The sequence below is a fragment of the Onychomys torridus genome, chromosome 16 (assembly GCF_903995425.1).
Source record: "Onychomys torridus chromosome 16, mOncTor1.1, whole genome shotgun sequence".
NCBI classification, from domain to species: domain Eukaryota; kingdom Metazoa; phylum Chordata; class Mammalia; order Rodentia; family Cricetidae; genus Onychomys; species Onychomys torridus.
In genome coordinates, this window is record NC_050458.1 from 44,311,371 (window position 1) to 44,336,505 (window position 25,135).

Sequence of the window (25,135 nt, forward strand, 5' to 3'; positions counted from 1 at the left end):
AGGGCGGGACTTCCGGTTCTGACAGCCGAGCACTTCTTCCGCTCTCTCCCGCGGAGTTCTGGAGCGGCGCAGCCATGTCTTACCCCGCGGATGACTACGAGTCTGAGGTAATGAGGCCATGCGCGCATGGCAGGCTCCGCGTCGGGGACCCGGCGCTGTGGGATCTGTCCCCGACGGGAGGCGGCGTTCAGATCGGGCCGGAATATGCCGGCCGCGACCGTCCTGGCCCTCCGGGCTCCGGCACTCCCCACCGGTCCCTCCCCGGCCCGCCTACTCGGCGAATGTCCCCGCGTGTCCCCGCAGCCCAAGGCGGGCTGGAAGCGTGTTTGGAGCTGAGCTGTGTCTGCTGCAGACGCGCTCATACTGTGCTTGCCCTATCTTATTCCCCGGCAACCGTGGGCCGCCTTTGCCCCTGTTCCCGTTTCTCGCACACGTGTGAATCCCTCCGAGGTGGAGACTGTCCTATCTGCGTGGTGTCATTAGCTGGACGTGTACGCCCGAGAACGAGCATTTTGGAATCCGCACTTGGCGGGCATTCCTGACTTTGTCTTTTTCCTTGCAGGCTGCGTATGATCCCTATGCCTACCCGGGCGACTATGATATGCACACAGGTGAGACCTTGAATTTGCCCCGCTGGGCCCAGTGCCTCCAGGGTTTGGCACCTTTTTTAATGTCTCAGCATTGACTCCGACAGGGACCTGGTAAAAACTACTCCTTGATGGGCCAGGGCTGGAGTCGGCCATTAGGACTGAGTGGTAGGGTGGTGCAAGAGCCTAATAAATCAGGCCTTTTTTGTGGTCTTCCTGCTGGTGTCAGGAGAGGAGGGTAACTGGCCTGGCTAGGTTTTCTTTACTTGTGGGTGATCTTATTTGACATGCTGGGAATGGAACCCAGAGCCCCAAGCTTCTAGGCAAGCTCTGAGCCACACCCACAACCCTCCTTGTTCAAACCATCAGGCGAAGTTGAAACACCTTTGTGGGTTTGCTGTTTTGGACTGGATATTGAACTTGGGGTCTGGTGCACTCTGTACACACTCTACCAGGCGACCCACACCCCAGCCCCGAGGAAGAAAATCTTGGTGTGAAAAATGTACTTGATTCAAACCAAGTCTATGTAAAATACTCTGGGGAGGCTTTTGAAGTTTACTGAAATGCTACAGCGACTTTGAGATTAACTAAGTACCAAGTGGCATGCATTGCTCATGGTACATCAGGGTACATTCTATTAAATGTTTTATTTAGACCCTTAAAGTAGTTTTACAAAGTATATGTTAATGTCTCTCTCTCTCTCTTTTTTTTTTTTTTTTTTAACTTTTTTCCCCCATAGCTGAGGACTGAATCCAGGACCTTGCGCTTGCTAGGCAAGCGCTCTACCACTGAGCTAAATCCCCAATCCCCCTTAATGTCTCTTTAAACTGAAAAAACTGAGGAAGGAGGCTGAGTAGCTTGCCATGAGTTACTTAGTTAGAAAATGAGTTTCTTTTCTTTTCTTTCTTTCTTTTTTTTTTTTTTTTTGAGACAAGAGTCTCACTGTGTAGTTCTGGCTATCCTAGAATTTACTGTATAGACCAGGCTGGCCTTAAAGAGCCACCTGTCTCTGCCTCCCGAGTGCTGGGATTACAGGCGTGTACCACCTCCGCCCGACAGAAATACCTTTGATGGTAATTTTTGTGAAGAAACAATACGATGGGATGGGATTGAGGGTGACTTGGGGAGAATTTATGTCTCTAAATGTTTAAAGAAAAATTATACTGGTTTGTGTAGATCTGAGTTTAGTTTGGGATGAGGTGCATGTTTCTGTGTCTGTCTGTCCACCCTCACCCCAGCTTCAGATTGAATTTAGGCCCTTCCTCATGCTGGGCAAGCATTCTGTGATTAAGATTGAACTAGCCGGGCAGTGGTGGTGCACGCTTGTAATCCCAGCACTCAGGAGGCAGAGGCAGGTGGATCTCTGTGAGTTCGAGGCCAGCCTGGTCTACAGAGCTAGTCCAGGACAGGCTCCAAAGCTACTGAGAAACCCTGTCTCAAAAAACTAAAACAAAAAACAAACAAACAAACAAACAAAAAAGATTGAACTATACTCCCAGCCCTGTAGGTGGCCCTGCCCTTCTGGTCCATCATATATATGAGCTTGCAAGCACTCTGCAGTTTATTGTATCCATCCTCTAGGAGACCCAAAGCAGGACCTTGCCTATGAACGGCAGTACGAGCAGCAGACCTATCAGGTGATCCCTGAAGTGATCAAAAATTTCATCCAGTACTTCCACAAAACTGTCTCAGATTTGATTGACCAGAAAGTATATGAGCTTCAGGCCAGCCGTGTCTCCAGTGATGTCATTGACCAGAAGGTGTATGAGATCCAGGACATTTATGAGAACAGGTATGGACCGTAATACTGTGTCTCTGAATGGGACTGGCCTGGTGATACAGCTCCTACAAGATGAGTAATGTGCAGTGTGCGTGTGTGTGTGTGTGTGTGTGTGTGTGTGTGTGTAGAGGGCTTATGGTTTTGGAGTTGGTTTTACTATGTTGTTTTGATTCCTTTGGACTCAAGCCATGGTTCTCAACCTTCCTAATGCTGTGACCCTTTAACATACAACTTATGTTGTGGTCAACCCTAGCCATAAAATTATTAACATTGTTACTTCATAACTAATTTTGTTGCTGTTATGAATTGTAATGTAAGTTTTTTTGGTGATAGAGGTTTGTCAAAAGGGTTGAGAACCACTGGGCTAGAGGCATGTTAATTACCTCTAGACTTTGTATCCCACAAACAAGGGGACAAACAGACAAACAAGGTTCAAATCTAAAATAATGTCGTTACTAATAATGATAATAGCAGCTATTAGCATGTTATCATGTAGGTCGAGCAGTGTTGGAGTACTTTTTGTTTGTTAACTACTTTGCCTGGTACAGTAATCCTATGATGTAAGTTCTATGTTTTCTCTTTGTACAGTAGAGGAAACAGAAATGAACCATAGTTAGCACTGTGCATACGCCTGGTTTTGAACCTACATACTCTGACCCCAGAGCTTGATTTCTGAACTGTACAACCGCCCAATGCATGCCAGCACAGACCAAGATCCAGAGTAGTGGTGAGGGATGCCCTGATAATAATGAATGCTAGATAGAAGACAGGTCAGCTAGGGATGAGACAGGGGGTTTTCAAGCAGTTCCGGTGAGGATGGGTGTGCGCAAAGATCAGACACCTATTGCATCCGTTAACAGGAGCTGAACTCTGTTCCCACATTGCTGGGGCCCGAGGAGGAGTGCCAGGATGAGGAAAGTCGTGGGCTTGGAGGGCTCAGGCTCTGCCTCTCCTATGTTCTCAGTCACATACATAAAATTTGAGGGTTGGGTCCTGAACCTTTCCTGTTTTGGGGTTGTGAATTGTTTTTGCTTGGCTTTTAGCTGGACCAAGCTAACTGAAAGATTCTTCAAGAATACACCATGGCCTGAGGCGGAAGCCATTGCACCCCAAGTTGGCAACGGTAGGTATGAATGCCATGTCTCACGTATGCTGGATAGCAGATACCATCAGGCAGGCCGAGGGTGCTCGTGTGTTTCTTTTCTCTTTCCAGACAGGGTTTCTCTCTGTAACCCTGGCTGTCCTGGATCTACAGGCCTGTATGTGTTTCACTTGGCATTTTATTTCCCCAGGGGTTTTTGTTGTTGTTGGTTTTGGGTGTTTTTTTTTTTTTTTTGGTCTGGGGGTTCAAGACAGGGTTTCTCTGTGTAGCTTTGGAGCCTTTCCTGGAACTCGCTCTGTAGACCAGGCTGGCCTCGAACACAGATCCGCCTGGCTCTCCCTCCCTAGTGCTGGGATTAAAGGCATGCACTGACAACACCACCTGTCTTCTTAAAAACCTGGGGAAGCCAGGCGGTGGTGGTGACACACGCCTTTAATCCCAGCACTCGGAAGGCAGAGCCTGCTGGATCTCTGTGAGTTCGAGGCCAGCCTGGTCTACAAAGCAAGTCCCAGGACAGGCTCCAAAGCTACACAGAGAGACCCCGTCTTGGGGGAAAAAAAAAAAAAAAGTGGCGGGTGGAGGGGGGTGTCCTGGAGAGATAGCTCAACAGTTAAGAGCACTGACTGCTCTTCTAGAGGTCCTGACTTCAATTCCCAGCAACCACATGGTGGCTCACAACCATCTGTCATGAGATCTGGTGCTCCCTTCTGGCATCCAAATAAATAAATTTTTAAAAAGAAAAAAAAGATGTAGGTTTTTAGTAAAACTGTGGGTTAGAGAAAGCTGTATAATTTGAGCCTTCCCGGATAAGGAGTTTTCTTTTCCCTCTCTTTGGGGTGGGTGGTCTTTGAGTCACTTTGGTTTGGGCTTCCTAGCCCCTCACCTGTCACTTTCTTTTTCTGTGTGGTGAGGATCCATTTAAAGCCAGTGATAACATGGTGAGACCGTGCCTCAGAGAGATGGGACAGATGGCTAGGAGGTTAACAGTAGAATGGAGCATAGTTTTCTCTGGGCGTATAGAATCTTTTTGTTGAGACAGGCGCTCATCCTGTGTAGTCCAGGCTTGCCTGGAATTCACTGTGTCTCCCTGCCTCATTCTCTCAAGTGCTGGGACTAGAGGTGTGTGCCGCTCTGGCTGGGTGCATAGGTTCTTGGGACACAAGCTTAAGAGTTTAGAACAGCAGTTCTCAACCTGTGGATAGCAACCCCTTGAGAAGGGTTGAACTACCTTTCACAGGGTTCGCCTCTAAGACCATCAGGGAACATAGATATTTGCATTATGATTCGTAACAGTAGCAAAATTGTGGTTATGAAGTAGCAGTGAAATAATTTTATGGTTGGGGGGTCACCACAACATGAACTGTGTTAAAGGGTCGAGGCGTCAGGAAGGTTGAGAACCACTGGTCTAGGAGTTTGTCTGCTAGGTCACCTCTGCCCTACACTGAAAGGCTGCAGCTGCAGGAAATACTGGTCGGTTTGTAGATTAATGAAGTACCCTTTGGCTATGTCTTTTAGATGCTGTCTTCCTAATTTTATACAAAGAATTGTACTACAGGCATATATACGCCAAAGTCAGTGTGAGTATTTTACATTAATGTTGGTGTTACTGGTAGTTCTTCTGTAAACTGTCCATGTTTCATCTCTAACAAAGTCGCTAGTTGTATTTGTTCCATGGCTAAAGGTGCTTGGTATGGTGTTTGTTGTTGTTTCTTTTTATATTTATTTTATGTGCGTAAGTGTTTTGCTTACATGTATATCTGTGTGCCATGTGTGTGTGCCTGGTGCTTGAAGAGATCAGAAGAGGCATCAGATCCCCTGGAGCTGGAGTTACAGACAGTTGTGAGCCACCCTGTGGGTGCTGGAATCTATCCCTGGTCCCCGTGCAAGAACAAGTGCTCTTAACCGCTAAGCATTCCTCCAGCCCCCAGCTGGTTGTTTGGTTTTAACTTTTTTTTTCTCTTCAAGTCAGGGTTTCTGTGTGTAGCTCTAGCTGTCCCGAAACTCACTCTGTAGTCCAGGCTGGCCTCAAATTCACAGACATCCCCCTGCCTCTGCCTCCCGAGTGCTGGGATTACAGGCGTGCGCCACCACCGCACTTTTCTGAAGAAAGGCAGAAGAATGGTTTGACCCAGAAAGTTGGCCTCTGTTATAGACACTTGAACATTTGCACTTGTCCTCCTTAATGTCTCCACCATCCCAATCCTTCTTCACGGGGACTTACACTAATATATTCCCTACAGTCCATCATGCTTAGGAAATCCGGGTTAGCCCCTTCTGCATCTGGCTGACACGTTTGCCAGTTTCATTCCCTGTGACTGTCCCCTCCCTCCTGGAACCCTAGCACACTGTGTTGTTGGCTCCTTGGGGTCTCCTTGCTTTCCCCACTGGAGCCCCCTGGGGTTTGGGCTCTGTCCTGCTCACTGCAATCATCCAGTTCCTGGAGTGATGTCTGATGTGTCACCAATGACACGGTCATTGCTTGAGCATGTGTCAGTGAAGGAGATCCTTTGGAAGGGTCCCCACCTAAGGAGACCTGGCTTCACTCTCAGTGACTCCTCCTCAGTCCTTAGGACCGCTTGATCTGCCGGGAGCTCCTGTCCTGGCTGTGGGAGCCACCACCAGTAATGGCAGCTGGAGGAGTTTCTGGGGCTGTCAACCGGCGTCCTAGTGGGATCTCTGCTACTTTACCTGAGCGAAAACCAGGGCTCCTTACTGCCATTAATGCTGAAGTCCAGCCATGTGTGGCTGGACTGAAGGTAGCCATGGTGTGTGTGTGTGGCTACTTAGGGAAGGTGGGATATAACTAGACTTCATTTCTTCTGTCTGGTCTGCAGACTAGATACTTAGCAGTTCATTACCACCTGGAATCTTTGCTAGGTTCTAGACTGGCACTGAGTGTGACCAGTTTTAAACCCCTGGAGAGAGATTTTTCTTTGAATGATTAGATGAATTTCTTTTTCTTTTTTGAGATAGGACTGGGCTGGCCCAGTCTTTTTTTTTTTGGGAGCAGAGGATCGAACCCAGGGCCTTGTGCTTGCTAGGCAAGCGCTCTACCACTGAGCTAAATCCCCAACTCCCTGGCCCAGTCTTGAATGAACATAATTTCTGATATAAAATACCTTACCTTTCCTCCCTTTTTCTTTTTGAGCAAAGCTCTCTGTAGCCCAGATGGGCCTTGACCTCGTCTTGTCTTACTCTCCCTTCTGCTGGAATTGTGGTCATCATCACCACACTGGACTGGACAAGATCTTGTTTAACTCTGATTAGCCCTGATTAAATACCTTGTCAGACCCACACAGTAGTGGCAGGGCTGTCAATCCAGGGCAGTTCTTTCTACTCCATCATAAACACGTTGTTCACTGCGTTCCCCAGCTCAAGAGAATCTGAACCAGGCTCAGCAACCTTTGTGAAGGACCAGATATAAATATTATAGAATTTGGAGACAAGATAACTTTAATCTGTCCATCTGTGCCTTTCTAGGAGCCATAAATGATACCAGTGAGTGGGTGTGGCTGTATGTTCCAACTTTGTGGACGGGTGGTTCATGGGCTTTGCCATCCCCTGGACACTCCGTATGGCACTGGAAACCCTTGGTATCCTGATGCTGTGTTGTCTCCTTTAACCCCTGACCTTCAAATGCTCTAATGTTAACCTCTTCACCTTTGTTAGGGCCACAGCTCCTGAAGCACCTTCCCTGTCTCTGCTTCTCTAGATCTGCATGCCTGTTGTGAGTGTTGGCTGTGATCTGTGGCCATCAAACTTGGCCTTGACCCCATGTTTGGTCACATAGTTCTCCTCTCCTCTCCCTTCTGTGCAGGGAGAGGACAAGCCTCATTTCTCAGCCATCGTGATAGGCCTCGGGCAAAGCACTTAAACTTCATATCTGTGCCCTGATATTCCTGTTCTCTTTACAGGGGGGACCCTCTTTAGAGCAGAGGTTCGAATCCTATTACAACTACTGTAACCTCTTCAACTACATCCTCAGTAAGTCTCACACGGGTGGTTTAGGGCACCCAGCTCTACACGGGATTTCAGTGTGCAGTCGGGAAGAAGGGAAGTCTTGTGGTTTGTAGTGCTCTGGTGAGGGAGATCATGAAGGGTACCGTAGCCCTGCTCCAACAGGCAAACTCTGCAGTCTGATTTCCTTGTGATCTCTACAGATGCTGATGGACCTGCTCCTCTTGAACTCCCCAACCAGTGGCTCTGGGATATCATCGATGAGTTCATCTACCAGGTACCTACCTGTTCAGCCTCAGCCTTAACTTGAAAAGTAATTCCCACAGAGAGCAGCCATGGCCCTTGTGCATTGTGTGATGCTATCTCCAGGATGGCACTGGGCCCCGGGTTAGAATGGTTTTCTGAAGAGAGCAGTGAAGCCTGAGAATCCCAGATACCAACAGGGAAGTCTTCGGCTTGAACTCCATCATCCAGAACTTTTCTGACTTCAGGGACTGGCCTGGCAGCCACACATTTCAGGCCTTAGAGTCGGGTGAAGTAGGTCCTAGACTGGGGGCTGCCTTGTGTCTCAGTAACTGACTTTGTGTAAGCTTTCACTGATCTTTCTCACACATCAAATAGAAATGTTTGGATTCTTTTTGAAGACCAGGCTGGCCTTGAACTCAGCGATCCCCCTGCCTCTGTCTCTCAAGTGCTGAGATTAAAGGGGTGCACTTTCCCACATGCTAGAGATAGGTCTGTATCTTGATCATGGTGTTTACCCGATATGTGCACAGGGTCAGAATGCAGTAACACTGCTTATCAAGAAGGACACGTCTCTTGCCTCAGGGCTCTCTTGCTGAGGTGCACTAAGAATGGCCAGGTGTAAAGTACGGTCACAACTGTGTAGCCTGGGGGTAGCAGTTCAGTGTCACTGTGGACTGACCCTGGATGGTGGTGGGTGGGTGATTTAACCACCAGGCAGGCTTCCTCATCTCTGAGCACAGGGGTTGCTGGGAAGGTTCCTGAGGCCCTGCATGTACAGTGCATAGTCACAGAACGGCTAGTGCGGTTCCTTACGTAGTCAGTGTTCCAGACTTTAGTCATCTTACAAGCAGAGTACATTGCTGGGCATGGTGGCTCACACTTGTAAGTCGGGACTTGGGAAAGAGGGCAGAGGATTATAGCAAGTTCCAGGCCATGTTGTCTCAAAAAACTTTAAAATTAGAAAAATTCAGGGGAAATCAGTATCTTTGTTTTAATTTGCTTTGACATAGTGTCTCATGTAGTCTAGACTGTCCTCGAACTTCTGCCTCTTCTCCATGTTCTAGGATTGCAGACCAGGTTAGAAATTAGTATCTTTTTTTTTTTCCTTCCCCCAAGACAGGGTTTCTCTGTGTAACCTTGGCTATCCTGGAGCTCAGTCTGTAGACCAGGGAACTGCCTGCCTCTGCCTCCCAAGTGCCAAGACTAAAGACCTGTGCCACCACTGCCTGGCCTGAAATCAGTATCTTAAGGTATTTGAATGCCACAGGCCAGAGAGCCTTTGAGTATGCAGTGTTGGTGAATTGTGGTGGGTGAAAACCCTTCAGGCTCTTTGAGAGAGAGTATTCTTGCTCCAAGGGAGGCACCAATGCCTTCATGGTGCAAACCTCAGGCCACACTCACCTTGCTTGGCCTTCCTGACTTCTCAGCTGTCTCAGCCTCTGGGCGTAATTTGAGATTGTTGGCTGTGCTGTTGGCTTGGGAGTGGAGGAGATTCCTCTGGTTGAGCTTTATCCATCTTAAGATAAGCATAATTCCGTAGCTTAGCTGGTGTTCTTTTCTTAAGGGGCTTTCTAATCCACAGAGACTGACCAGGAGGATCAGGGAGGGCCTGTGAAAGTTCCTGGCCAAGGCAGTAGACACAGAGAGTATGGCTCTTCCTCAACACTCTTTTGTTGATTGTTTTTTTTTAACTATGGAACACTTCATGAATTTGCGTGTCATCCTTGCGCAGGGGCCGTGCTAATTTTCTCTGTATCATTCCAATTTTAGTATATGTGCTGCCAAAGCAAGCATAGTTGGTTTTTTTTGTTTTCGTTTTTTTGTTTTTTGTTTTGGTTTCTCGATACAGGGTTTCTCTGTGTAGCTTTGCGCCTTTCCTGGAACTCGCTTTGTAGACCAGGCTGGCCTTGAACTCACCGAGATCCACCTGCCTCTGCCTCCTAGCCACCAATGCCAGCTTTTTTTTTTTTTTTTTTTTTACTGCCTAATGCTGTTTATTGAAGGAGGGAAGAGGTCTTAAATACAGGCTTACAGCACAATGGGAGAACCCTGGAGGGCAGAAGTTCGCTTCCAATGTTTTACAGTCTTGCATCTAAACTGTTAACGCCCAATATGTGGTTGTTTTTTATTCTTTGCTCTTTTGGCTCTTTAGGGGGCCCGCCACCCAGCTCCCAAATAAATCATACATGGAGACTTAATTCTTACTTATAAATGCCCGGCCTTAGCTTGGCTTGTTTCTAGCCAGCTCCTCCCCCTACACCACCACCACCCCACCACCACCCTCCACCCCTCACCCTCTGGGTTTCTCTGTGCTTTGCACCTTTCCTGGAACTCACTCTGTATCCCAGGCTGACCTTGAACTCAAAGATCCGCCTAGCTAGCCAGCTTTTCTTCCCCCCCCCCCATTTTATTTATTTATTTATTTATTTTCCTATTGTCAGCTCGATACAGTACAAATTCTTATCCTAATGTGAAATGTTTCATTGAGGATTGTCGGGTGATTGAGTAAAGCCAAAACTTATAAGCCACAGTCATCTAGGGTCCCTCCCTGCTATGTAGCCTCCCTGGTTCTGTGGGTTGCAGTCTGATTGCTTTTTTTGTTGTTTTTGTTTTTGTTTTTCGAGACAGGGTTTTTCTGTGTGGCTCTTGCACCTTTCCTGGAACTCACTTGGTAACCAAGGCTGGCCTCGAACTCACAGAGATCCGATTGGCTCTGCCTGCCAAGTGCTGGGATTAAAGGCGTACACCACCACTGCCTGGCTTGTTCTTTGCTTTATATCTAGTATTCACTTATGAGTGAGTACATACCATGTTTGTCCTTCTGGGTTTGGGTTACCTCACTCAGGATGATATTTTCTAGTTCTATCCATTTACCTGCAAATTTCATGCTGTCATTGTTTTTCTCTGCTGAGCAGTACTCCATTGTGTATATGTACCACATTTTTTTTTAAGATGCATTTATTTATTATGTATATAGTGTTCTGTCTGCACATATCCCTGCACATCAGAAGAGGGCATCAGATCTCATTACAGATGGTTGTGAGCCACCATGTGGTTGCTGGGAATTAAACTCAGGACCTTTGGAAGAGCAAGCAGTGCTCTTAACCTCTGAGCCATCTCTCCAGCACCATACCACATTTCTTTTTTTTTTTTTAAAGATTATTTATTTATTATGTATACAGTGTTCTGCCTGCATGTGTCCTTGCAGGCCAGAAGAGGGCACCAGATCTAATTGCAAGTGGTTGTGAGCCACCAGGTGGTTGCTGGGCATCGAACTCAGGATCTGGAAGAGCAATTGGTGCTCTTAACCACTGAGCCATCTCTCCAGCCCCCCATACCACATTTCTTAATCCATTCTTCAGTTGATGGGCATCTAGGTTGTTTCCAGGTTCTGGCTATTACTAATAATGCTGCTATGAACATAGTTGAGCAGGTATCTTTGTGGTATGATTGAGCATTCCTTAGGTATATGCCCAAGAGTTGGGACGAGGTAGATTGATTCCCAATTTGCTGAGAAACCACCATACTGATTTCCACAGTGGTTGTACAAGTTTGCACTCCCACCAACCGTGGAGGAGTGGTCCCTTAGTTCTGCATCCTCTCCAACATTGACTTTTCTTAACTTATCCCATCTACCTTTTGCCTCTGTTATTTTACCTTTCTCTTATTTCTGTGTTTCTTTTCTTTCTTAGTCTGTGTCTGTGTGGCTGGCCCCTTTTCTCATTCCTTCCTTTTCTCGTTTCTTGATCTCCCTTCTCCCAGATTTCTCCTTCTATGTATTCTCTATGCCTGCCAGCCCCGCCTATCCTTTCTCCTGCCTTGCTATTGGCCGTTCAGTTCTTTATTAGGCCATTAGGTATTTTAGACAAAGTATCACAGCTTCACAGAATTAAACAAATGTAACATAAAAGAATGCAACACATCTTTGCACCATTAAACAAATGTTCCACAGCATAAACAAATGTAATACATCTTAAAATAATATTCTACAAAAAAAAATTCCACAACACTCTTTTTTTTCCCCCCTTGAGGTGGGGTTTTACTACGTAGCTCCAACTGGGCTGGAACTCACTTTGTGGACCAGGCTGGCCTTGAACTTACAGACATCTGCTTTCTGCCTCAAGTACTGAGATTAAAGGCTGTGCCACCACAACTGGCCTTTTGGATAGAGTTTTGTTCAGTCTTTTCAAACCTCAGATAACATGGAAGTGTCTGCTTGCTGTTGCATAGGTACCAGTTACTCGGGAGGGAGGGTACCACATTGGTGCATAGGGTTTATATGAATTTGAGCTGTCAGTTACTGACGGGGTCGTGCTCTATTGTGCCGTTTGCTGTGACTTGAGAACACATACCTTGTCTTCCTCCTGGCACTTAGGCAAAAGCAGGACTGATGAGAGTTCGAGGCCACCTGGGCTATTTCCCTGTCATTTCCACCCGTGAGCAGTTATTTAATAGAAGCCTCTGTCACTTCATTCTCAGCCATGACTGTACTGGCTCTACGCCCTTGCCACATCTTCTTCCTCCTCCTCCTCCTCCTCCACAGTTCCAGTCCTTTAGCCAGTACCGCTGCAAGACTGCCAAGAAGTCAGAGGAGGAGATTGACTTCCTCAGGTCCAACCCTAAGATCTGGAATGTTCACAGTGTCCTCAACGTTCTTCACTCCCTGGTAGACAAATCCAACATCAACCGGCAGCTGGAGGTCTACACGAGTGGAGGTGAGAGTCGGGGCTAGGCCGAGCCGGCGTGCTGAGATCTATGTCTCCAACTGCCTCTGCTCTGGCTCCAGGGCCTTTGCTTGCATCGATACCGCCCAGACTTTTTGTGGGAACTCCTTATGTGTTAAAAAATATTGTGTATGTCTGTGTTCATTATCTCCACTATAACACGGATTCCAGGAGTCAAACTCAGGTTACTGGGCTTATACACCCCCTGCTCTTCACCACTGAGCCATTTTACCTGTTCTTTACATTTAGATTAAGACCCATAACATTTTAATTGTGTGTGTGTGTGTGTGTGTGTGTGTGTGTGTGTGTGTACACGTACACGTACATGTACAGGGGTCACCACTGTAGTTGGTGGTGCGAACCTGGGAGAGTAGGACCCAAAAATGAGGTGAACTAAAATTTCATGCCATAGCCAACTTTATTTAGAGCATCAGACAGTGTATATTCTGAGAATTAAGTAAGGTCACACGTCTTCAAGTTGTATACAAACTCAGGAAAGGTCATACTTGGGAACTTTTTTGTTTTGCTTTTCAAGACAGGGTTTCTCTGTATAACCCTGGCTGTCCTGGAACTCAGAGATCCACTTGTCTCTGCCGCCCAGGTTCTGGGGTGCACCACCACTGCCCTGGCAGGAAACCATTTTTTGAGTAATAGACATTAGGTAATCTGAGGTAAACCCACTCCTATTTTCAACACCCAGGAGGGCCACAAAAGCTCATTCCAAAAACAAACTGAAACTTAGAAGGGACAGAGGACACAAGGCTCTTGTTTTCTGGGAGTTTTCTCACAAGCTCACGCACGCGCACACACACACACACGTTATTTTATTTTCAGTTAAAGGGGCATTTTCCAGGGCTCATTAGAATCTGACTTCTTGGTTGTGAGCCTAGAGTGAGTTCCAGGAAAGGCGCAAAGCTACACAGAGAAACCCTGTCTTGAAGAAGCAAAAGAAAAAAAAAGAGTCTGACTTCTTAGATGGATGGAGTCTCTTTTTGTGTCAACCCTGTAGCAGGTTTGGGTTGCCATATAGAGGATAATCTAATTTCACACTGTACTCAGATGGAAAGGGAAGAATGGTGTGATTGTTTGTTTGGGCCAGCCTAGAACTCTGTAGAGCAGCCCGGCCTGGTTCTCACAGAGGCTCTCCTGCCACTGCAGTGTGTTCTGGAGGAGGTTTACTAGCCTTTCAGGTAGCTGGTGCTCCGCTCCTGCTCTTCACTGTAGAGTGTATGTCTTTGGAATTTGACAGTGGTTCTTTGATCTATGTAGTATTGGTGAGGAACCATGTTGGCGTGACCTTTCACTTCTTTACCTCGAACTTACTGGTCTGCCCTATGATTTCAATGGGTCCTTTATCAACATGAGTGAAATTCTGTGTAGACCAGACTGGATTTGAACTCACAGAAATCTATCTGCCTCTGATGTGCTGTTGATATGCATCAACATACCTGGCCTTATATTGGTACCTTTTATTACATAATTTAAAAAAATAATCACACCGGTGATGAGTTGAATACTACCTCAGTCTGATAGCTGTGAAGAAAGGTATTTACTGAAAAAAAAATCACATTAGAGCTTAGGTATAACTCAGTGGAAGGCTATGTGCTCAGCATGTGCATAGCCCTAGATTCAGTTCCCAGTACCAACAAAAAAAAAATCACATGCCTCATCTCATCAGGTAAATATTTAGAAGCTGTTTCACTTAAAGTACGTTTTGTTTATTTCTATGTATAGGTACACATGTGTTACAGTGCACACATGCAGAGGGCATTGAACAATTTGTGGGAGTTGATTCTGTTTCTACCACTGGGTCTTAGGAGTTCTGACTCAGATGGTCAGGCTAGGTGGCAAGCACCTTTACCTGCAGAACCACATTGTCAGCCCTTTGAGCTTTCTTTGAAGTCTGAGAGATTATTTCTGGAGACGCATCTGTCACATAGCCAGGCCTGAGTTTGGTTCTTGTATGTAATTGTGTTAAGTAGAGTGCTGAGGAAAGGGACTAGGGGCAGGCGCCACCATGTGGCATCCAGACTAGGAGCAGGCGCCACCATGTGGCATTCAAAGGAGGCAGTGCCTCTGCCCAGCATTGCTTCTGTGTTGTCCTCGCTCATCAGCTCCACAGAAAGAGGCCACAGCATCTGCGGGGAGAAAGCTTTGGCTTTGGGTCCCTAAAGGAAGGGCCCTGGGAGTAACACTTCTCACATTCTCAGGTATGTTAGGATAGAGGCAGGTGTCTCTGTGAGTTCGAGGCCAGCCTGGTCTACAGAATGAGTTCCAGGACAGGCTCCACAACAACACAGAGAAACCCTGTCTAGAAAAACCCAACATAAATAAATAAACAAATAGAAAACCACAAATGCACTGACCCTCTCAGGCAGCCGTTAGTCACAAGATGAGAACACAACCGGCCCTGTTCCTTGAGACTCTAGGCCGAGGCACTCCATGTGAGGGGAGCTTTGAAAGCTGGCAGCAGGTGAGAGTCCTACTGACCCTCAGAGACCAGGCTGGTCCTCCTTTCCTTTCCCGGTAGAAGCACTCACAGCATCTTTCCCTCACAGGCGACCCCGAAAGTGTGGCTGGGGAATATGGACGACATTCCCTCTACAAGATGCTGGGCTACTTCAGCCTGGTGGGGCTTCTGCGCCTGCATTCCCTCTTGGGGGATTACTACCAGGCAATCAAGGTGCTGGAGAACATCGAGCTCAACAAGAAGGTAAGATGCCTGCCTCTGTTCTCACCTCCTAGGATAAGCAGCCAGGGAACAGGACCCTTCCTTTGTCCCCAAGCCTTTGAAAGGTGAGCGTAAAGCTGTCTGTGCTTGATGGTCTGGGTGGCTGACACTGAGGTGAAGTGGTCTTGGGGTCTTTGTCCTGTCTTCAGAACAGAAAGCTAGTGAGAGCTCTCTACTGGTGTGGAGTTCAAAAGCTGGGCATGGACGGTGCCTGCCTGCAGCCCAGCTCTGTGAAATAGAAGCAGTAGGTGCTCTACAAGTTCAAGGCCAGCCTGGCCTCCATAGCAAGTTCCAGACCAGCCAGGACACTATATAATATGAGCCTATCCACAAAAACAAAAACAAAATTCCTAAAAGACTTAGTTTTTTTGTTTTTTGTTGTTTTTTTGAGACATGCTTTCTCTGTGTGGCCCTGGCTGTCCTAGAACTCAGATCCAGCTGCCTCTGCCTCCCAAGTGCCGGGGTTAAAGACGTGCGCCATTACTGCTTGGCGTTTTTGGTTTGGTCAGGACTCACGGCTACTGCTTCCACTTTCCTTTGCAGAGCATGTATTCCCGTGTGCCTGAGTGCCAGGTCACCACATACTATTATGTTGGCTTTGCGTATTTGATGATGCGTCGCTACCAGGATGCTATCCGGGTCTTTGCCAACATCCTCCTGTACATCCAGAGGACCAAGAGTATGTTCCAGAGGACCACGTACAAGTATGAAATGGTAAGAGAACTCTGCAGCCACTGTCTGAGTATGCAGCTGATTCCTCTGCACTTGTGCCAACAGTTCTGGACAAGCACTATCTAAAATTGCTGCTCTTAAAAATACTTCATTTCAGTACAACTTAAATTGTGTATATTTGTTGGATATGTGGTAATTAGATAAGACGGAAAGAAAAATCCTTGCACTTGGGAGGCAGAGTTTGAGGCTAGCCTGATCTACATAGTGAGTTCCAGGACAGCCAAGGCTATGTAAAGAAATAAACAAACAAATCAGAATATTTCTTGTCCTTAACTATTTATCATTTCTTTGTATTGAATACCTTCAAGCTACTGCTCTAGTTTTTTTGTTTGTTTGTTTTTTGTTTTTTTTTTAATGTGGAGCTGAGGATCAAACCCAGGGCCTTGCGATTGCTAGGCAAGCACTCTACCACTGAGCTAAATCCCCAGCCCTATTTGTTTATTTATTATGTATACAGAGTTCCATTGCACATTACAGATGGTTGTGAGCCACCATGTGGTTGCTGGGAATTGAACTCAGGACCTCTGGAAGAGCAGCCAGTGCTCCTAATCTCTGAGCCGTCTCTCCAGCCCCTCTTCTAGTTCCTTGTAGATATAAATTAATATAAAATAGTGCTCCTGCTATGCTACTAAACTCATCTTTTTCCAATCTAACTATTACATGCCTATTCTCTGAACTCCCTCAGTTTGCCTGCTCACTTCCAGGGAAATTATAGTGGCTGTTGTTTGGGAACTTGTTGATACCCTCAGCCCAGCCACTGTCTTCCTGTACACAGCAGTCTTCCTGCCTCATCATGTTGGGTTTTTAAAACAGTATAATGTTTGTTGTTGTTTTTTTTGTTTTGTTTTTTTTGTTTTGTTTTTTGCCAGAGCTGAGGATCGAACCCAGGGCCTTGTGCTTGCTAGGCAAGCCCTCTACCACTGAGCTAAATCCCCAAACCCCATTTTTCTTAATTACAATATATCTTTATCATATTCACTCCATACTCCTCCTAGAATCCCTAACCCTCTCAACTTTGTCTTTTGTATATATATATGGCTAGGAATTGAACTTAGAACCTCTGGAAGAGCAGCCAGTGCTCTGAGTCATCTCTCCAACCCTAAAATAATAACCCAGGGAGTAGTTTGTGCTGCCCATATACTCAAGGGTGTAGTGCCATTGAAAACTGACTCCCTCCCTCAGAAGCCATCAGCTGTTAATATGGCTTCTCAGCCAGTGGTGGGGCCTCTTGAGCTCCTCTCCTCCCTGCTCCTTGCTGGAATGGTGACTTGCTTGTTCTGGTGCAGGAAACCACAGTTGCTGTCAATTCATTAGTGCAGGTATCCTGCCATGTCCTGTTTTGCTCCAGAGTGTAGGCAGAGTTTTCCTGTCCCGACTGCCTAGACCACCTGCTCCCGAATTACCGGCAGCCACTTCCCAAATATTGACTTGGAGACTTAATATAAATTATAAATGCTCGGTCAATAGCTCAGGCTTGTTACTAGCTAACTCTCTTTTTTTTTCTTGGTTTTTTAAGACAGGGTTTTTCTGTGTAGCTTTATGCCTTTCCTGGATCTTGCTCTGTAGACCAGACTGGCCTCGAACTCACAAAGATCCACCTGCCTCTGCCTCCCAAGTGCTGGGATTAAAGGCGTGCGCCACTGCCACCACCCGGCTACTAGCTAACTCTTACATTTAAATTAACCCATATTTCTTAATTATGCTTTGCCACATGGCTCATGGCTTGTTGCCTCATTTTCTACACATCCTGCTGTCTGGAGTCTCCCCTGACTCCACCCTTCTCCTTCCCATCATTCTTGTAGTTTTGATGTCCTGACTATGATTCTTCCCTGGCTACTGGCCAGTCACCATTTTATGAAACCAATTTGGGTGACAGATCTTTACAGTGTATAGGAGGATTATTCCACAGCACAGAGTGCTTCTCATTCTGACTCCTACAGTTGTTCTGGCCTCTCTTCTCTATGTGTCTGAGCCTTGGGTGCCTTGGGTGATAGAGATGCCCCATTTGTGACTGACTAGTCCACACATGTCTCTGGATTTTGACCACTTGTGAATTTCTGTCTTAACTGCTGTCTGTTACACAATGGGACTTCTGTGATCAAGTCTGAGAGATGGGGATGTAGAGGGCATTTTGGTGCAATGTTCATTCAGCAAACTATTGTAGGTTCCCCTCTGGGGCCTGAGGGCTTCCCTCCTGTTTGCATTTCCTCTGAGGAGCAGGCCTTAAATCTAAGCAGGAACTGGTTGGTCAGCCTAGGCCATTCATGCCACTGTTGCCGCCATGGGTGTGTCTTTCCATATCGACCATTATTTTAGCTTACAGGGCTCACAGCTTTTCTGCCTGTGTGTAGAGTGGTGGTGTGGCTTAACCCTAGGGTCTAATGCTTGTTAGGTAAGCAATGCACCATTGAGCCGCATTCCCAGCCACCGCCACCAACTATCCTTACACTTTCTTTGCTGCTCTGGCAGGCTTTGAATTTGTCTTCTCCCTGCCCTAACCACTAAAGTAGCTGAATTTAAAAGCTTGCACCGTTAGGATCAGCTCTTTCCTGCTCATCTGTAAAATCAATGTTTTTAGCTTCTGCATGTGAGAGCATGTGGTTTTGCTCTTAACTGGATTTTCCCTTTTGCTGTGGTCCATGCACCTCATCATTGACCACTGAACTCCACTCCAGCACATTTCTACCTGCCTGGCTAAGCATTTGTTATGACATTTACCTTAGATCAGTAACATTTTGGTAATAAAGGCAAGTTAGAGGGGCCAGGAGCTTAGCTTGATGGTAGAGTCCTTGCCTAGCATGATGGAAGCCTTGGATTCAGTCCTCAGCACTGAAAACAAACATTGTCTGAAGCAGTTAGCAGGGGAGGGTGGGCTCAAGACGTGTGGCCTGGGGAGGTGTTTCCTAGGCGGCATGGATGGCCTGAGCAGAGAGGACTTGGGCTTGAGAGTTCAGCACGGTAGCTCTGTAGACGGGCTTAGCAAGTGGAATTCCTGGAAATGCAGGCGATCACAAGAACTGACTTCCCAGTAATAGGAGGCCAACAGCTGAGGTCCTGGGGAGGACTCTGGAGACAACCAAGGAGGACTTTGCACTGGGCGGTGCTCAAGAGAGCTTGTGCAGGTGGGGGCCAGCAGGTCTACATGGGATTCAGGAACGTGTCTGTCTGTCTTCCCCAGATTAACAAGCAGAATGAGCAGATGCATGCTCTGTTGGCCATTGCTCTCACCATGTACCCCATGCGGATTGATGAGAGCATCCATCTCCAGCTTCGGGAGAAGTATGGGGACAAGATGCTGCGCATGCAGAAGGGTGACCCCCAGGTCTACGAGGAACTGTTTAGCTATGCCTGTCCTAAGTTCCTGTCGCCTGTGGTGCCCAACTATGACAACGTCCATCCTAATTACCACAAAGAGCCCTTCCTGCAGCAGCTGAAGGTGTTTTCTGATGAAGTGCAGCAGCAGGCCCAGCTGTCCACCATCCGCAGCTTCCTCAAGCTCTACACCACCATGCCTGTGGCCAAGCTGGCCGGCTTCCTGGACCTCACAGAGCAGGAGTTCCGCATCCAACTGCTTGTCTTTAAGCACAAGATGAAGAACCTGGTGTGGACCAGTGGCATCTCTGCCCTGGATGGGGAGTTCCAGTCAGCCTCGGAGGTAGACTTCTATATTGATAAGGTATGACATCTTCTGGTTCAGCAACCCTGGTCACCCTGCTTATCCTCTCAAAGGGGTAAATAATGGATACTATAATCAAGTCAGATATGTAGTAGGCAGAAGTATGAGTAGTGGAGACGGGGAAGGGGTGACGGGAGGCACTGGTCACAGGTATAAGATGGTGGTATGGAAGGCTGTGTTGAGAAAGTGAGATTTAAGCTGGGATGAGAGCAAACATTAGCCATTCTCCACTGTGCCTGTGTGCTCAGTTCCTTCATGCGTGCCTGAGAGACGGTGACGGTGACTGCTCTCCTGTTGGTGGGTTTCTGGGTGATTTTAGGTTATCACATAAAGGACACAGGGGCTTTTTTGAGAGATGGGAGTCTTGAACTTATGATCCTGCTGCCCCAGCTTCCCATGTGCCGGAATTGTACACATCCATCTTTGTCTGGTTTACATAAGGCTTTTGTAGGTTGGCTATCAATAATGTGTAACACATTTGGATGTGTGTCTGGTTATGTGTTGAGTTCTTTCTGAAACACTAACGCTTATCAGTGGCTTCCTCGGGATAAGAGGTAGGCTGAAGAAGTGTTTTCCATACTGTGATACTAAGTTGAAATAGACTTTAGGGTCCTATTTAACGAGAACAGGAAAATGGCTTTTTGTTGTTTTGCTTGGTGCTGGGTATTGGGCAGTGCCTGTGCATGTTAGGCAAGCACTCTCCACTTGGCTGTGTTCCCAGCCCAGTTTTATATCCCATTTTGTAAAATTTCCCAGGCAGGCCTTGAACTTTGATCCTCCTGCCTCCGCTTCCTGAGTAGTTGAGGTTACAGGTCTGTGCACCATGCCCATTGCTTTAGTCTTCCATTGCTGTGACAGAACACCATCACATCTCCAAGGCAGTTTATGAAAGCATTTAATTTATGGCTCATGGTTTCAAAGTTGAGCCATCATGGCAGGGAACGTGGTGCTGGGACAGAAGCTGAGAGCCCACATCTGATCCTTAGGCCTGATGCAGAGAGAGAGAGCTAACTGGGAATGATGGGGACTTTTGAAGTCTCCAAGCCCACTCCTGGTAACACACCTTCTGCAGCAAATCACAGCTGATCCTTGCTAGCGGGTCCACCAACTGAAGACCCAGCATTCAAATATGAACCTATAGGGCCATTTTCATTCAAATGCCCACACCCGGCCTTGCTTAATTTTCATTGATACTTTTCTCAGAAGTGTAGAACAGTGAATATCTTTTTTGTTTGTTTGTTTGTTTGTTTTGTTTTGTTTTTCGAGACAGGGTTTCTCTGTGTAGCTTTGCGCCTTTCCTGGAACTCACTTGGTAGTAGTGAACATCTTATATATCAAATGATTGCAGTTTCCCTTACAAGTTACTTGTCTTGAAGTGCCCTTTGATATATTTATCTGTGCGTGGAGGAGTGTATACATGTGGAGGTCAGAGAAGAACTTGCAGGAATCCCTTCTGTCCTTCAGTGTGGGATCCAGGTATCAGGTCATCTGTCAGGCTTCTACCCACTGCAGTAGCTCTTGCTGATTCTTGTGAAGAGTACTTTCAGGTGTGGTAGCACACACCTAAAATATCTTTCTCTCAGGTGTGTATGTAATTATGGAATGCATGGGTCCTGTTTGTGTAATCTGTTTTTTTAAAACTTTAGAGAGTGTGTGTGTGTGTGTGTGTGTGTGTGTGTGTGCGCACGCACGCGCGCGCGCGCGTACATGTGCCACACAGTGTGTGGGGAGGTTGGAGGACAGCTTTGTGAGTTGATTCTCTTTTACATAGGTTCTGAGATCATACTGGTCATCAGGCTCATGTGGCCTGATGAGCCATCTTGCTGTCCAGTAATTTGGCTTTAAAAATTTACTTGGACCGGATGGTGGTGGTGCACGCCTTTAATCCCAGCACTCGGGAGGCAAAGCCAGGCGGATCTCTGTGAGTTGGAGGCCAGCCTGGGCTACAGAGTGAGTTCCAGGAAAGGCGCAAAGCTACACAGAGAAACCCTGTCTCGAAAAACCAAAAAAAAAAAAAAAAAAAAAAAAGGTAAGGTGGAGAGTAATATAAGAAGACATTCTATATTAGCCTCTGGCCTCTATGCACAGTTGTAGACACTCACACAAACGTGTGTGCGCGCACACCCCTCTTGTCTGCACTGACTCATTCTCCATGTGTGACATAGGACTTTGATAGTATCGTTGATCTGCTCCGCCCACTCTGTCCTCTAGTGACTCAGCAACCGGTCCGACACAGCTGACGGCTTAATAAAATGTATCTCCCAATTTGGTCATTGCGAATCAAACTTTACTTTTATATTTTGTTACTTGTATGTGATCTGTGTGCTGGTGTGAATGTATAGGTCAGGACACTTTAGGAGAGTTGGTTCTCACCTTCCATCTTTTCTTTGTTGTTGTTGTTTGGTTTTTGGTTTTTCGAGACAGGGTTTCTCTGTAGCTTTGGAGCCTGTCCTGGACTAGCTCTGTAGGCCAGGCTGGTCTTGAACTCACAGAGATCCACCTGCCTCTGCCTCCTGAGTGCTGGGATGACAGGCATGAGCCACCACTGCCCGGCTCACCTTCCATCTTGATGAGACACGGTCTATCTTGTTTTGCTCTGCTGAATTCTTACGTCTCCATCTCCCATCCCAAGTAGGAATGCTGAGATTGCAGGTGATCACCATCACAGAGCCATCTCCCTGGCCCACAGGTCATGTTTTGCTGTGACAGTGTGTACCTCATCCATGATTTGGAGGCCCTATGCCAATTATGACTTTGGTTTGGGGAATGTTGAGGGCAGGGTGGTCTTCACTGTGTAGCTCAGGGTGATCCTGCTTCATCAGCCTCTCAAGTGTTAGGGTTACGTATGTGTGCCCGTGGTGCATGCTTTTGTTTCTTACTACCTGGTAATGATGTGCTTCCTCCAAACTTTGCTTTTGAGAATTAGTGTAGGAACTGAGTGTGACGGTCCAGGTTCTGTAATGCTGTTTACTGGGGAGGCTGAGAAGGGAGCATCGAAAGTTCAATGCCAGCCTGGGCACCTTAGGGAGACCCTCTCAAAATAAAACATAAAGAGGACTGGGGATATCAGTAAGTGGTAGAACCCTCCCTCCCCTGTTGATCCTGTGCCCCCTTGAGTATTGGGGACAGCACCTCGGGTTGTTAACACTTGGCACCATTGTGCTGTGCGGTTGAGTGGCTCCACACTAGGTGGCCCTCTTCTCCGTCCCTGCCTCCCCACCCACCACTTCTCTCTGACTCCTCTCTCCCATAGGACATGATCCATATTGCAGACACCAAGGTCGCCAGGCGCTATGGGGATTTCTTTATCCGGCAGATCCACAAATTTGAAGAGGTAAGACGTCTAAGAGAGTGGCTGATAAGCCTGAGGATAGAGATGGCGCTTTAATTTTTTTTTCATGTTTCTTCTTAAGAAACATGTGATTGGCCCTTTAACTTTCCAAGCTTGGCTTCCTGGCAGCTTGAGGAGCAGATTGGGCCCAGAAGTTGCTGTGTCAGCCCTTTCTAGGGTATCTCTTTCCAAGATCTCGGGCTGCGGTGGCCCTGCAAAGGGTGCCGCTCTCCTCACCCTTCCTGGTATTTCCTAATATGGGTGGATTTGCTGCTGAGCCCTCCTTCCCCAGGTCCCGGTTGGGGTGTTCTCCAGCTCAGGCAGGTCTGGCCAGTGTCTGCAGCCTGCAGGACTGGAAGCTGTGTTTGACAGACCCGGAGCTTCCGTGTTACCACTAAGAAATGTCTTGTGTGTCAGGCCAAAGAGCACCAGGTTGTAGGGCTCCCAGGTTGTAGGGCTCCCAGGTTGTAGGGCTCCTTTGTCCATCTCTGAGCCACTTGCAGGTACCTGAATCCTCCGACAGGCTGTGCTCCTTCGGGTCATGACAGCGTGGCTCCGAGTTTTACTGTTAGCTGTCTAAGCCTTGCCTGTCGGACAGTGAGTGGGACTGTTCTATCAGGGAGAGGCTGAAGCTCAGTTGGTCTGGCCACCCTGAACCCCTGTCCTGTCTATGAATGGGCAGAACAGTGTCGGCTGTGGGTTTGTCAAGTGAAGACAAGAAAAAAGACTGAGGGTCCAAGGAGTGCCTGGCTTTCTGTGGCCCTCTGAGGCCACAGAGGGGCTCCTGGGAGTCTTGCTTCCTGACTATGCACACTGTTGGGATAGGTCCCAAAGACCCCACATCTAACTTAGGTGTATTTCCCTTGTAGCTTAATCGAACCCTGAAGAAGATGGGACAGAGGCCCTGAGGACCCTCACGAGGAGTCAAGAACCTGTTTTGATATAGATGGGAAGCATTCTTGTCACCAAGAAGCCTTACCTAACTAAGTCAGCCATCAGCTGAGTTGAAACTTGTTCAAATCAAGGACTGGATGTTTTAGGGCGCTCTCAGTAAAGGGTCTTTGTTGGAGCTGGATTTGTGGTCTCATTATTATGGACAGATGTGGCTTTGGCAACAGTCCGTTGTTTCCTGTGTCCCCTGCTTTCCCGGTGCAGCAGACTGCGGAAGCTGAGTTATTTCATCCCTGTGCTCGTAACATACCGTGTGCTTTATAGGATGTGTGGCCTGCTGTGATTCACACAGCGTGTTAGTGGAAGTGCCGGGCCCTGGGAAGAAGCTGTGGGACGTCTCCTACTGCCAGGAGTTGTGCAGACAGGCCTCTGACATGCTTAACCCTTACAGCTCAGGTTTTGGGCAGTGTCCCATTTCTTTGTTGAGAAAGTGGATCCTGGGAAATTGAGTAACTTGATGAGGTCATACAGTTCTAAATAAGCCAGTCTTCAAACTAATTTTATTACCGCCTCCTGTCAGATTAGTACCTGCTGCCAGACAGAGCTGGGCCTGCTCTGCAGATCTGTCTAAAGTCCTTTTTGTATGTGGCGGCGGTGGGTGTTTGAGACAAGGCTGTGTATGTGGGGAAGACCTCAAACAAACCAGCTGTCTCTCTGTTTCTCTGCTAGAGTTATGGATGCGTCATCATGGGCTTTTATAAAGCTTTATGAGTATGGGTGTTTGCATATGTCTGTGCACCATGTGTACAGTGCCTGCAGAAGCCAGATAGGGGCATCAGATCCCTCTCAGCTGCTGAACCATCTCTCCAGCCCTTTTTTGGCTTTTTTGAGACAGGGTCTTGATAAGTGGCTCAGGCTGACCTAGCTAGCAAAGTAGCCCAGAATGGTCTCAGACTTGTAATCATCCTGCTTGGTAACTTAAGGTGTTTGGCAGGTGCTAGAGCTGGGCAAGGTGGCTTTCCCTTTCCTGGGTGGTAATGATGTACCTGTCACCTTGGTGTCTTGCCTTGTAATCCAGTGCCCTGAGTTTGGTGCCCAGTGCAGGTGACTGCAGGACAACCTGTACTCTCTGAGCCAAGAGTAGGGTGGGCAGGATGCTCTTTGCTCCCATTTTTTGCCTGGCACACAGTGCTGCTCTCGTTTGTTTATTCCTCCCCCACACTTGGAAGTAAGCTTTCTCTCCCACTGATTTGTCTAACGCCTGCAGACTATTGCTGTGACCTTCTGTGGAAGGGGGTATGTGTGGATAGAAGCTAGAGTCCTGTTAATCCAGGTGGGCTCTGAATCCAGTGACAGGGATCCTCACGAGACAGAGGAA

At 47.3% G+C, this 25,135-nt stretch overlaps 1 protein-coding gene and 2 non-coding genes across 4 annotated transcripts; 2 read left to right on the top strand and 1 right to left on the bottom strand.

The window, feature by feature from the left end:
- Positions 1–23,933, top strand: Eif3l (eukaryotic translation initiation factor 3 subunit L). 2 transcript variants are annotated; one of them, XM_036208940.1, is made up of 13 exons: positions 1–107; positions 563–611; positions 2,169–2,379; positions 3,411–3,490; positions 4,985–5,046; positions 7,384–7,453; positions 7,630–7,703; positions 12,216–12,387; positions 14,955–15,109; positions 15,671–15,841; positions 19,038–19,535; positions 22,789–22,869; positions 23,736–23,933. In XM_036208940.1, the coding sequence occupies exons 1-13, from the start codon at positions 75–77 to the stop codon at positions 23,772–23,774; spliced, it is 1,695 nt and encodes a 564-aa protein (XP_036064833.1). In that variant the 5' UTR covers positions 1–74; the 3' UTR covers positions 23,775–23,933. The 2 variants fall into 2 exon arrangements, with proteins under 2 accessions (XP_036064833.1, XP_036064834.1); XM_036208941.1 differs by lacking the exons at positions 1–107; positions 563–611; positions 3,411–3,490 and having other exon boundaries at positions 2,301–2,379.
- LOC118597550 lies at positions 9,360–9,462 on the bottom strand. The gene has a single exon (XR_004946851.1). It is a non-coding gene; the product is annotated as a U6 spliceosomal RNA (small nuclear RNA).
- On the top strand, positions 13,891–13,958 carry LOC118597581. The gene has a single exon (XR_004946873.1). It is a non-coding gene; the product is annotated as a small nucleolar RNA SNORD31 (small nucleolar RNA).
- Positions 23,934–25,135: the final 1,202 nt, after the last annotated feature.

Coding starts and splice junctions, on each gene's coding strand:
- Eif3l (XM_036208940.1), top strand. CDS start 75: ATGTCTTACCCCGCGGATGACTACGAGTCTGAG. Junction 12,388..14,954: donor GGAGGTCTACACGAGTGGAG/GTGAGAGTCGGG, acceptor TTTCCCTCACAG/GCGACCCCGAAAGTGTGGCT. Junction 15,110..15,670: donor ACATCGAGCTCAACAAGAAG/GTAAGATGCCTG, acceptor TTTCCTTTGCAG/AGCATGTATTCCCGTGTGCC.